This window comes from Sapajus apella, unplaced genomic scaffold (genome assembly GCF_009761245.1).
Source record: "Sapajus apella isolate SASKATOON/1434 unplaced genomic scaffold, GSC_monkey_1.0 scaffold1, whole genome shotgun sequence".
NCBI lineage: Eukaryota > Metazoa > Chordata > Mammalia > Primates > Cebidae > Sapajus > Sapajus apella.
This window is the reverse complement of record NW_022436941.1, coordinates 84,688,648-84,702,183: the sequence shown is the minus strand read 5'-3', so window position 1 is coordinate 84,702,183 and position 13,536 is coordinate 84,688,648. Positions and strand designations below refer to the sequence as shown.

The 13,536-nt window shown below is 43.6% G+C and overlaps 1 protein-coding gene across 4 annotated transcripts; it reads left to right on the top strand.

The window, feature by feature from the left end:
- Window positions 1–6,661: 6,661 nt before the first annotated feature.
- Window positions 6,662–13,252, top strand: FST (follistatin). 4 transcript variants are annotated; one of them, XM_032281058.1, is made up of 6 exons: window positions 6,662–7,143; window positions 9,052–9,243; window positions 9,654–9,872; window positions 10,231–10,455; window positions 11,118–11,345; window positions 11,813–13,252. In XM_032281058.1, coding segments are annotated over exons 1-6 (951 nt in total). In that variant the 5' UTR covers window positions 6,662–7,058; the 3' UTR covers window positions 11,815–13,252. The 4 variants fall into 4 exon arrangements, with proteins under 4 accessions (XP_032136949.1, XP_032136929.1, XP_032136938.1 ...); XM_032281038.1 differs by having other exon boundaries at window positions 6,664–7,143; window positions 12,075–13,252; XM_032281047.1 differs by having other exon boundaries at window positions 6,664–7,143; window positions 11,115–11,345.
- The last annotated feature ends 284 nt before the right edge of the window (window positions 13,253–13,536 follow it).

The window sequence follows — 13,536 nt, the reverse complement described above, 5'->3', positions numbered from 1 at the left end:
AAGTGTGCTCAATACACTCTTTTTGACTGACCATAGACAATCAGCTTGGCAAGTCTGAAAACAAGTATCAGCCTGCACCACGAAATCTTTATAACCTATTGAGGTCCTTTGAGACACAGAGCTGAAAATGGCATATAATATCCTACTTCAACATGTTTTTCAATGACAGCTAAAATTTAAAAGAACACACACACGTAGTTGAGAAAAATTAGAATTATGTAAATGCAAAGATATACCATATTCTTGGTTTTGAAGACTCAATATTGTTAAAATGTCATTCTCCCCAAATTGATCTACCCTAATCACAATCCCATCAAGCTTTTTTTGCAGAACCAACAAACAGATTCTAAAAGTTATATATATATATATATACATATATATATAAATACACATATATATATAAAAGTTATATATATCTAAAAGTTATATATATATATATAAACTTTTACATATATATATATATATATATATAAACATAACTAGGATATTCAAAGTGATCTTGAAAAAAAAAGAAAAAGTTGTAGGAATTATACTACCTGTCTTCATGACTTACTATAAAGTCACAAAAATCAAGACAGTAAGTAATCAGCATAGGACCACCAAATAGATCAATGGAAGAGAAGAGAGACCCAAGAAATAGATACACACTTATGAAGAAATTTGATTTTTCACAAAGGTGTAAAGAAAAAACGCAAAATTGGTTTGGAATGAACTCCCCTTTGAAGAACAATGACTGTCTTAGTTCATGCTGCTGCTATAACAAAATGTCTTAGATTTGATAATTTTATAAACAACAGAAATATATTGTTCATGATTCTGGAGGCTGGGAAGTCCAAGGTCAAGGTGCCATCAGATTTGGTGTCTGGTAAGACTCACCCTCTGCTTCCAAGACTAACTGAAAATTCTACAAGATGATGCAATAGGATATTCAAAATCATGTTCAACTGACTTGTGAAATTTGGATTTATTGTAAACATAATTGAGGATGGCAAAGATCACCTGATGACCATCGGACAGGCCATCCAGAGACACAATTCCTTTTCAGAGGAATTCAGAAGTAATTAGACTTCCCTATTATCTAAACCAGGCATATGGTTCCAGGTTTCCTTCCCAAAAATTTGTAACTAACTAGAGTTTCTAGACATCTCCAGAATGTGTGTATACTGGAACCCATTGTGCAGCCCTTGCTGACATTAAGACACCAAGATATCTACAAATGTAATCGTTTATCATGACCTACATGGCTAATATGGTCCAAATTACTCTTAGCGTCCTGCTTTAGGGTCCATAAATACTCCTAAGGAAAAATCTGCCAAAGCACTCTCAGTCCTCTCTTGCTGAGAGGCCCTGGTGCGCTTCTGCAATATTCTTTCTTTCTAATAAAACTTTGCATTTTCAAACCTATAATCTCATCAGTAAATTCTTCTTACCAACCCACAAGGTGACCACTTTTCAATGCCAGGGCTCTGACACTTGCCTGGCAACAATATTTCACTTCTTAGGTGAATTCAGCATTAGAAATGAGACAGGATTCATGTCAAACTAAAAAGTGGGGTGACAATATGATGGATGATCAAACAGCAATTGTATCAACCACTGATTGTAATATTAAGTAGGCAAATACGTAGAAAAGAACTAGTTATTAAGTATGCAAACCACTGCTACTCTATGGAAAGCTAAAATAAGGGACCAGAAAATAAAATATACCAAAGTATATTTTATACTTTGCACATGCTACTCACCATCAGCCAATGAATAATCCAGAAAGGTGGCTCTTACTTTGATTGACACGTTGTTTCCAACATAAAGTAGGGGAAACTAAACAGCAATTCCTGGTTTGCCCTCCTCACACCTTCTATGCAGTTGAAAGTGTAAATGGAATCAAGGTTAAAAGTGCTAAAGGTCACACACAGTATCTTCAGTCATATCCAAATACATGAATCATTTATATTGTCAAAGTGACCTAAAACACTTTAGAATTTTCTATTAATCCAATGTAACATTCCCAGCCTAAGGCATAATTTGAATTATTTACTAAGGTTTATTTTAATTGTTTAATTATGTGGAACTTGAATATACTGATATGGCTAGTTTAAGTGACTATATGAAAGGTAGCTTAGCTGACTTCTGGAAATTCAAAAATATTTCTAACATTAAAGGGGAAAATAAGGCAAAAATTACACAGAAACAAGGAGTATCTAAAAGGAAGAGCTAGCCATGACTGATCAGCTCTATATTACAGCAAAGCAACCCTGAGAAAAGTTCAAGTAATCCATTATTTTCTTAGTACTACATCAAAAAAACATTTTCTAACGTTTTTTTTTAAATCTTAATCAACTGGTAGTTTGGATCTCTTGGGTAAACATTGCTTTATGTACTCACATTTCTTTACTTTTTAGTTCGGCAATGATTCAACCAGTGCAGAGCTATCGCCCCCCACCCGGTACTCAAATCTTTATGCTAGCCTGTGAAGTTGCACAATGCCAAAGACTATGACACATTAAGTAACTGTTTTGTACCTAGAACAAAATCTGATTTTAAAATCATTTTAGCCTGTTTTTCAAATGCTTAACTTTCGTTGTTTAATCAAGATTGATTATTTGCATTTGAAAATGTATTCATTTTGCAAAACACCTAACTTCAAGAAAAGCTTGACATTTAATTTTAAGGCAAAAAAAAAAAAAAAAGCTACTCAGTTCATGACTTTCAAATACTCCCCACATAACCTCACCCCACTCCCTCCATATTCTCTTTTTAGGTACTGAAATTTAACCAGGTCAGTTCTGGTCTCAAACAACAATGTCATATGAGTTTAAATAGCTATCTGGGGAGTTAGATTGAATCATTTGCTAAACTCTAATATTTTAAATTTATAAACTTCAGAAGGAAGATAGCTTTTGAAGCTGACAAAAGACCAATCAGAAAACAGTAGTCTTTTTGTGTGCTGCCCAGAAATTCAGTTACAAAGTGGTCCTATTGTTTCTCATAATTTACATTTTTTTTTGGCAGAGCAGAAAGGAAAAAAATAAGAAGTCAAACTTGGAGGCATACAACAAAAATGAAAGGCGACATTTTTATTTTAAAATGTCCCCTTGACATTTAGATATCCACAAACCCAATATTTAACATTTACAGACGATATAACAGTAAAAGAAATAGCAGCTGTTTTTCTGTGACGTCACTGAACAGGTGTGGTACCATTTCATACCACAGAAATGGGATGGATCTCTAGCTGATGCCCATAGAAAGCCTATATGGAACCAGTATTGACCTATATCTCATTTCCTCAGTTATGATCAGAAAATAACCCTGGATGACAAGAGTCATGGTGATCGATCTGTGCTGATTTGAAGCAGACATTCTCCTAAACAGATCAATACTATCCAAGGTGCAGCTGAAAAACAGGATGAGCTTGTATCATTAAACAAACACCAAGCTGCTTATTCACAAGGGCAAAAGCAACACACAGCACTTGTGTTTTCCACCGTATGTTTGACGGTGACCTCAGCCCTGACCTGCAGGGCCACCTTCTCTGGGATAGAAGTAATCCTGTGTTGGGTCAGCCTCTGGTACTGAGGGACTCCTATGAGTGGTGGCATTTTTTACAATGAGAGCTACTGTGTCTGCTTTGGCTTAGCCAAGACAATTACATGATGCCAAAACAACTAGTCAATGCAGTCAATTTAGTCAAACGACTGGTCTGAGTATTTGGCATTACATAGACAAAAAATGAAATAGGAAGGAAATTTTAACTTTTACCCAATCATACTGCAGTTGTGAGGTTACAACTTTAATTTAGAAAGTTTTTGTGACATCAGTTGTTTCTATACACATAAACTACAATAACTATCTGGATAAACCAAATAGTTTTGCTCAAACATGCAAGTTTTTGATTAGTCCCTCCAAATTGCTTTTATTCTAATTTTCACTTAGCTACATAACCTTCCCCCAAAAAGGTAATCTTTTTATATACTTGTATGACCCTTTTATATCAACATGTTATATGTACATATATGAATGAACAAAATTAAAATCTAAAAAGAACATGCAAGTTATATCATGTTCTCTTTGCTATAGGGTTATAAAATATGATGAGATTATTAACTTTAAAACAATATTCCCAAAGATACTGAGAAAATTAATATGGACTAAAATGTGATTCTGTATGAGAAATACAAGATGACTTCATATACAACTGGGCATATAAGTAAAAGTTAAATATTTTGGATAGTCCTAGGGTGGAAAGTCTAAGAAAAAGACCCCAACTTCCAGAGGCTACTGGCCAATTCAGGATCGATAAATATATCTAAACTGGGGACAAATATAAAATCACGTAATTATGTATGAATGAACTTTGACAGCATTGCCATAAGATCCAACCACTTACCATCTTAAGATCTTTTATGCATTTGGAATGTTTATTTTTCAATCTTAGATATACTGTTCGCCCTAACATAAAAAGAAGCTGTGTCTCTTGCTGCTATTAAAAGACAGGGTTGGACCGGGGGGAGAAAAAGTCAAGTAACAATACTTGTTAACTTCTCTTTCATTTAACTTTTTCCTGGTGGGGGTGGGGAGAACCTTGAAGCGGAGAAAACAAACTTTCCCTCCAGCACATCATTGTATGAGCACTATACCATCTCTCTGAATAAAGAAGAAGAAATAAATTCAGCTTTGGAACTCTGCCATTGAGTGGCGGTTCCTGCAAAGGGGACAGTTTTCTATTAATTGTTAATGTCGTCTGCCATTAGAGGGCACTAAACAACTCTACATTAATGAGTTGGAGGGAAGAGAGAAAAGGAGACGGGAAAAGAAAGAGAAGGAGAAAAGGGAGGGCGAGTCTGGGTAGAGTCCGGGTAGAAGGAGGGAAGGAGAGAAGAGGGGAAGGAGTCGGGGAAAGAGAGCAGAGGGAATGGGTGAGAGAAAGGGAGGGAAAGAAAGAAGGGGAGAGAGACATACAGCGAGATCGAAACAGAGACAACAAGATTTTGGAAAGATTAAGAAGGATGTGGAGCCCCCACAGCCGTCTGAAGTGAGCAAAAAGCCAGCCTCCCCCGGGCCGCCCGAGCCCCTCCCCTCCCGTCCTCACGACGGTAATTATAAAGCGAAAAGCGGCGGCGAGGTCACCCGTTTTTACCAGCCTGCTGCACCGAATGCGCGCGGTGCAGGTGCGGCGGCCGCAGGGCTTTGTGATTCATGCCCACTTTCAAAGGGGGGCTTGGGCCCGTCTGAGAGGCACCCAAACAACTGTCTTCTAATATTAGCACGGCTGTATTTCGGGATCTATTATAGTCTGTCCAGACAGATCCCATTGTAATGGGATCTTTTATTAAAAGATTAGCACTATCTCCTGCAGTTGGTGGAAAAAAATCTGTTATCACTGAGTTATTTGCAGTTGTGGAGGGGGGAAGGTTGCTAGAAGATGGGGGGTGGGAGGGCGAGAGGAAGACTGGGGGAGGGTCTGGCAGGGGGAGGGGGGCTGCGGGGGGCGGGAGGGGGAAGAAGGGCGGATTTGAAATCCGTAGGAGAACAAATCCCAGTGACCTGCGAATGTCCAAGAATTTTGTCTGCATACTTCGCTGTCTGTTGTCCTTCGGGCTTCAGAAGCGAAAAGAACAGAAATTTAAGAGGCAGCTTTGGAATAAACAATATAGCATTTTCCGTGAAGTAATCGTTTTATATAAAAGGAAATATCGCCTCCTCAGTTTCATTCAGCGGTGCCAAAAAATGTTATAAATGAGAGACCCGCCAACTTTCAGCGAAGAATGCCAGGCACTGTACTTAATAAACTGAGGCTACAGAAGTTCATTATGGGTGTTGCAATCTTTTTTATTCCGCGAAAAGAGAGAAGACGAGAGAGAAAGAGAAAGAGAGAGAGAGAGAGAGAGAGGCTGGAGCCGAGGAGACTGAGAGAGGCACACAGGACAGAAACTGGGGAGTCTCTGGGCAGGGGAGGAAGGGGGGCCAGACCGCCTACGTCGGCGCCCCCGCTCCAGGCTCCGACTCCAGACGCTGCGAAGTGAAAGGGGAGAAAAGAAAGGGAGAGGGCGAGACTGTGCCGGGGGGAGACCGGGCCTGAGGTGTTAAACATTTTTGTTTGCTTCTGACCCGCCCAGACGAAGGGCCGCGTCTGGGCAGCGCTCCGCCAGGGTGGAAGGTGCCGGGGCCGGGGTTCCTAGCAACAACTCTGAGCTGGGGGTGGCCGCAAAGTCAGGCACGCACAGACCCAGACACAAAACCCCGCGGGCCCCGAGCCCAGGCTGCGGGGGCCGGGAACTGCCGCGAGGCCGGCGCGCTCCGACCAGACCCGGGGTGGGATATTTGGGCAGCCTGGGGCTCTCCGGGCGTTTGCAAAGTCTCTTTGGAGCGGAGGAGCGCCAGCACCGAGACAAACTCCCGGGTTCCCCCAGCTCCCCGCGCCGTCGCCTCCAGCGCCCCCACCGCGCCCTCCCTCTCACACTCGCGCGCGCACACACTCACACACAGACACACACACACCCGCCACCCCGGGCGCGCCGGCGCTGCCGGCGAGCGGCGGCGAGCAGAACTTGAAGTGGGTGTTCTTCCCCACTCCCCACCCCCGATGCGTCGCCCCCACCCCCCGCCCCGGTCGCCTTCCCCCTCCCTCTCGCTCCTACGCAAATAAGAACTCGACGATTCCCCTCCAGCCGTTTTGATTTCGGGCACCTCCGAAAGATAATTGGGAAGGGTTTCCAGAAGGTGGGAAATGTCACCTGATTCACACTGAACTTTTAAAAGCTCCCCACCCCCAAGGAGCCGCGCACACCCTCGCTCGCGGCCGCCCTCCCACAGCCCCACACACTGGGAGACCGCCCACCGCAAACCGCGGAGACCCCCGTCTAGATTTAAAGCGCGGCTGCGCCCGGCTTCTGACGTCCATTGAATCGCGCGGGCGGCGGGCGGCGAGCGCGGGGTTGCGCCGGGATCGCTGCGCCCTCAGCCGCTGGCCTCTGCGACGCGCGCCGCTCACCCGAGCCACCCGCCACCGCGCCGGCTCCCCGCACCGCCGCGCTACTCGCCCTGCGCCTGCCCCCAGGATGGTCCGCGCCAGGCACCAGCCCAGTGGGCTTTGCCTCCTGCTGCTGCTGCTCTGCCAGTTCATGGAGGACCGCAGTGCCCAGGGTAAGCGAGGGGGGATGCGCTGGGGAGGCTCGGCTGAGGGCAAGGGGGTCGACTTTTCTGTGGTCTCCACTTGGTCTATTCTGAGCAACGCTGCTCTCGGATGTTGGACCAACTTGGGGACTCCGGGTTGGAGAGGAGTGGGATAATTGAAGGCAATGACATTTTAGGACTGGGAACAGAGTTTGGAGCTTGGTTATCTTGAAAAAGGAAAGGGAGTGAGCTGGGGTCTGAGTAGTTAGGGTTAGATGCTCCAAGTTCTGGCCATGATAACTTTAGATGTGAGTCTGAAGAAGGGAGCAAGTATCAGTAGCAGCCTGGAGATTTCAGTGGACCCATTTGCAGTTTCATCTTTCTCCTTCCCAGATCTTTCTAATACTTTAAGAAAAGGGGGGGGGGGACCTGGGAGTTGGGGGAGATATACTGAATTTTCTTCGGAGGCTGGGGGATGTGGTTTCAGAAACTTTGCCCAAACTTGGAAATGTGGGTGCTGAAATTTTTCAAGGGAAGTAGCTTTCTGCCTAGTGGATGCTTCTTCCAACCCCATCCCCCATCTCCGCAAAGAAAAAAAAAGCCAAATTATTACCCCGAAGTGCTTTCAGCACTTTACAGGTTTTTTTTTTCCCCTCTGCCTCATTCTTCTTTCTGACTCTTAGCCCTCTGTAAAACAGTGAGCAGCCCATAACTGACTTGAATTCTGAAATGGGCTAAGAGCAAATTTCTGAAGCTTGCCTTTTAAAAATAGATTTGTTTATTTCAATTAGTCTTTGGGCAGAATGTTTAAAATAATAATAGCAGCTTACGAGCCAATGATTGTTAAAGTCATATTGGTGATTCGTGAGAAGTCTTCCCGACCCAAATCCGAACATTTAAAAAGGGGGAAGTGGGAGAAATCACTTGCAAAGATTTCTTGCTAGGTATGAGGTAGGCACATATAACCGTGAAATGGTAGGAAACCTCCCCCCTTTAAGGCGTTACTTTCCCTGCTTCAGCGTTAACATTTTAAGTGCGCTCCTGGGCACTGCCCCTCGCCGTCTGCACGGCACTGTACTGGGTTGCCCGCCTTTCGGGGAGAGGCGTTGCCTGGTGCCTGGACGTGGGCGCGGAGGAAAGCAGCGCTCGGAGATTTCGAAAGATCACGGTGGCCGCAGGCGTGCTCCGGGTCTGGCGGATTGCAAAACGGGCCCGTCGGGCGGGCTGCGCCTCCAGGCCGCGCGGGGTAGCTCCGGGCTGGGCCGGGTTGCTTTTTTTGCTTTCATTTTTCACAAGTGCCTTTTGCTTGATCTGCTTCTCTCTCTCTTCTCTTCTCTTCTCTTCTCTTCTCTTCTCTTCTCTTCTCTTCTCTTCTCTTCTCTTCTCTTCTCTTCTCTTCTCTTTCTCTTCTTCTCTTCTCTTCTCTCTCTCTCCCCTCTCTCGTTCTCCTACTTTCTTAACCCCTGTCACAAATAATTCCTGTACCGCCTACATGAAACCAACATGTAAAAACATCCGTCGCATCCTGTTTTTGTCAGGTTCTTTTAATCTGCTCTTCGAGTCGCTGCAGGTTATGAAATGGGACGAATAAAAGTAAACAGTCTAGTAAAAGTCAATGCAAGCTGCACGTGTTGTGTCTGGGTCACTGGTAACTGACATTGATATGGCTGGGGCGCTCTGTCTTCTCCCTCTCTCCCTCCCTCCCTCTTGCCCACCTCCCATCTCTGGGATCTGGGCTTCCCCTCACCTTCTTTTTCCACCCCTCCACTTTCGATTTATTTCCTACTTTTCTCCCGCTTCTCCCGCGTGTCTCTCGCTTCCCCTCCTCCATGGTCACCCCTCCCCGTCCCCGCCGCCGGGTCTCCTTTACTAACCACCCCGCTCCCCCTGCCCCGCCACCGCTCACTCACCCACCTCCCCACCCCTGTCTCTTCACAGCTGGGAACTGCTGGCTCCGTCAAGCCAAGAATGGCCGCTGCCAGGTCCTGTACAAGACCGAACTGAGCAAGGAGGAGTGCTGCAGCACCGGCCGTCTGAGCACCTCGTGGACCGAAGAGGACGTGAATGACAACACACTCTTCAAGTGGATGATTTTCAATGGGGGCGCCCCCAACTGCATCCCCTGTAAAGGTAGGAGTCCCTCCCGACTTGCAGGCCCTCAGTAGAGGGCGTATACCTTCAGCTTCCCCGCTACCTGACTGGGGTTTGGGATTGGAGAGCTTTGTTCGTGGGCTTCCCCTTTCTTCCCCTTGCAAATTCGAATTCTGCCTGTTAAAAGCTGTAGGCAAAACACCCCAGACTTCTTAGCCAAGTGTGGTGATGAAGCCCGCCAACCCGTGCTCCTTGATGAGAGAGATCTGGGCATGGGGCATAGCCCAAACTCCGCACTCTTTCACCACCTCCCAATCTTCTAGGAGAGAGCCTGGGCCCCTCCAGCGCAAACTCAGGGCTGCAGGATTGCGCAAGGCACCGAAGCCCTCCTGGCTGACCTGCAGACTGCCTGGCTCTGGTTTTAATCCATGCCTGTTTCCAACTCACAGAAACGTGTGAGAACGTGGACTGTGGACCCGGGAAAAAATGCCGAATGAACAAGAAGAACAAACCGCGCTGCGTCTGCGCCCCGGATTGTTCCAACATCACCTGGAAGGGTCCAGTCTGTGGGCTGGATGGGAAAACCTACCGCAGTGAATGTGCGCTCCTAAAGGCGAGATGTAAAGATCAGCCAGAACTGGAAGTCCAGTACCAAGGCAGATGTAAAAGTAGGTCCTCCCCTGTTGAGCAAGACTGGATCTGTCCCCCTCCTCCAGTTTTGTACCTAAAGTAGACCCTCTAGCAGACCCCTGGGGGATAGTGTAGTCCACAGTAAGAGCCTGATAATAATAAGACTGAAACCAAATAAAGGAGTCCTTTTCTAACTTCTAAAGACTCATTAAGAACGCTGAGGGTGTTAATGTTCTTAGCCTAGAGTCATAGATTCTCTGTTGAAAACCACAGGGCTCCCAAAATGCCTTTTGAAAGCTGGATGCTTCAGTGTCATGATTTCCTTAGTAACTTCAAGTGCCCACTCCCTAAGGACTAGACGGTACCTATTCATGTGTGTTTCCTTCTTTGTTCCAGAGACCTGTCGGGATGTTTTCTGTCCAGGCAGCTCCACGTGTGTGGTGGACCAGACCAATAACGCCTACTGTGTGACCTGTAATCGGATTTGCCCAGAGCCCACTTCCTCTGAGCAATATATCTGCGGGAATGATGGAGTCACCTACTCCAGTGCCTGCCACTTGAGAAAGGCTACCTGCCTGCTGGGCAGATCTATTGGATTAGCCTATGAGGGAAAGTGTATCAGTAGGTATTCTGGATTGAGGAAGGAAAAAGTGAAAACAGGCTTGTTCTGATGTTAAACTGTGGGGTTAATAAGTAAAGCCAAAGGCATTCCCAAACACCATAGGGAGAAATACCCTGCAAGTTGGGGAAACTGCTGTGACCACAGCATTCCTCATGGAAACCGTTGTCTTCTGGAGGCATTGACACATATATTCAAATGCCAGCAGGAAGCAAAAAACAGTCTTCCATCTTAGAAAACTTAGAACTCACTCAATTTTACACATTTTTTTAAGTGCCAGACTTGCTGGAAGCAAAAAATAATTACTTAGCAGTTCCTGAAATCTGTTATCAGATTCTAGTAATTGATGGAATTCTTTCTTTTGTAAAAGATCCCACTTGTGGGAAATAATAAGATACATATTTAACTCGAGAATATTGTAACATCCTGTTCCCCCCAAAAAATACTATTTTCATACACTAATGTAGTATGTAAGAAACTGCAGGGGATTTGTGTGTGTGTTTATGTGTGTGCATTTGAGTTTCAGTTTTATTATCCAGCATTTTTGCGTAATAGCTCCATTAGCCCATCAGTAGTAACATATAAATTATGTTTAGGAGAAAGGGAAAAAAGGGAGATGTGGAGAAATCAGTTTACTCATCACAGATGTATTATATCCTAGAAGCAAAGTCCTGTGAAGATATCCGGTGCACTGGTGGGAAAAAATGTTTATGGGATTTCAAGGTTGGGAGAGGCCGGTGTTCCCTCTGTGATGAGCAGTGCCCTGACAGTAAGTCGGATGAGCCTGTCTGTGCCAGTGACAATGCCACTTATGCCAGTGAGTGTGCCATGAAGGAAGCTGCCTGCTCCTCAGGTGTGCTGCTGGAAGTAAAGCACTCCGGATCTTGCAACTGTAAGTGCGATTTTTAACCTTGCTGCCGTTTAAGGCTTCCCCAGGCAATCCTTAGGGAATGGACACTTAGAAAGCAAGCAAATCTCCCACATAAATCCATTTCTGTTCAAGTTAGGTAGCTGCTGAGTATCACCAGCAATTCAGTAATCCACAGAAAAATTATGTGCAACGTTTCTTGGCTTTTAGGACTTATCCAGTGATCATCAATGGGCTGCCTCTAAAAATCTATTTCCAGTTGTTTGCCCCTATTTCTTTTGCTTTGGTAGTATGCTTTGCTGTTTGCTTTACTAACATTTGAATCTAAACTAACTGCTTCAAAAGTTTTTTGTTTTTTGTTTTTTTCCAAAGACAGCTTTATATTATCACACATGGGCTGCTGCTTTTTTGCAGCTGCCTCTACTAACTCTGAATTAAGGACTCAAAGCAGTTATACCTAGAACACAAGAGCGCTTTTTATCTAATTTCAGGAATCTGCCTGTAAAACCTGAGCCATTGATTCTTCAGAACTTTCTGCAGTTTTTGACTTCATAGATTATGTTTAAAAAATTTTTTTAACTTATTGCTTAACAGCAGATGCCAAAAACAAAAAAAGCATCTCACTGCAAGTCACATAAAAATGCAACGCTGTAATATGGCTGTATCAGAGGGCTTTGAACACTTACACTGAGCTGCTTCTGCGCTGTTGTTGTCCATATTTAAACAACAGCTCCCCTGTATTCCCCCATCTAGCCATTTCGGAAGACCCCGAGGAAGAGGAAGAAGATGAAGACCAGGACTACAGCTTTCCTATATCTTCTATTCTAGAGTGGTAAACTCTCTACAAGTGTTCAGTGTTGGCATAGCCTTTGGGCAAAAAAAAAGAAAGAAAGAAAAAGAAAAAAAGAAAAATATATTGTCTATACTGTAAATAAGTGTATGCTTATTTATTTGGGGGGAAAACTATACATTAAAGGACCTTTGTACTAAAGCTCTCTCCCAGGCCACCTTGTTACTCACTGGACACGGAGAGGCATTCTTTGTGAGGTCTACTGGATGAGGCCCATAGATGAGACTTGTAGACATTTATTTATACTGTGTCATGTTTTATAATTTATACATAAAATGTCTGGTTGACTGTATACCTTGTTTTTGAAGAAATTTATTCGTGAAAGGAAGAGCAGTTGTTATTTATTGTGAGGTCTCTTGCTTATAAAGTAAAAGTTTTTTTCCTTGTAAACCATTTAAGTCCATTCCTTACTATTCACTCACTCCTCTGTCTCCCTTCATTTCACTGTTAGACTCTTTTCCACTTTTAGCAAACTTGCATGTCAGTTTCTGTCATGTTTATTTATTGGATTCTCTGCTGCCTGATCTGTGCATACATGATCCCTCGGGTTTTGTTTACAAGGAACCTTGACTGACCAAAAGGCATTATAACTCTGACTCAAATACAAGGTACAGAGGATAAGCATCTTTGAGGAAACTCCTGCTTCAGTTCTTTTGTTATGACGAAGACATTTGTGACAGAGGAGATGATTAGAACTCTAGCAATGTACTTCTAAGATGTTACAGATCCAAAGAAATGATGTGGGTGTCAGGAGACTGAAGGATGGTGAAGGCTACACATTCAACCTTTTGTTAGGTGTTTCCTTTAAGCTACTCAGCTGTACCTTTTTAATTAGTTCTTTTTCAAACAATATGTCACTAAAAGTTATATCAAAGCTTTATCAGTTCAAGTTTCTTGCTTTTCATAATACTTTTTTCTGATGCAATTTTATATTTTCAAACATGGCAAGTTAAAATATAAATTCATTTAAATATATAGTTTTGTACTTTTCTACCATGTAAATGTGCAATGTATATAAAAGTTATAATGTGTATTTGTAAATAAATGATGAGTGAAAAAATAAAAAAATTTTAAAAAGCCAGTGGTTTTAATTCCTGATGATGCAATAAGTTACTTGGACTTTTGAGTAAAAATGTTTATGATACCTTTGCTGAGGAATGTAGCTATCTCTGAAATTACCTGGCCAGGGCAGTAGAAGCTCCAGAGTGACGTCAGTTACAAACCACTTCATTGGAGTTTGAAAGATAAAGGGATCTGAGGTCCAGCAACCCCTTTGTAAGAGTGGCATATGGCCTGTCACTAACCACAGAAGGAACAGACTGTAGATGTGGGTTCTTCCCTGCAATATACCAAGTCTAATATTTC

What these genes read in the sequence shown, in the direction of transcription:
- FST (XM_032281029.1), top strand. Translation starts at nt 7,059, where the DNA reads ATGGTCCGCGCCAGGCACCAGCCCAGTGGGCTTTGCCTCCTGCTGCTG. An exon ending in GGAGGACCGCAGTGCCCAGG is followed by an intron (nt 7,144 to 9,051) that starts GTAAGCGAGGGG and finishes GTCTCTTCACAG; the next exon opens with CTGGGAACTGCTGGCTCCGT. An exon ending in GTACCAAGGCAGATGTAAAA is followed by an intron (nt 9,873 to 10,230) that starts GTAGGTCCTCCC and finishes TCTTTGTTCCAG; the next exon opens with AGACCTGTCGGGATGTTTTC.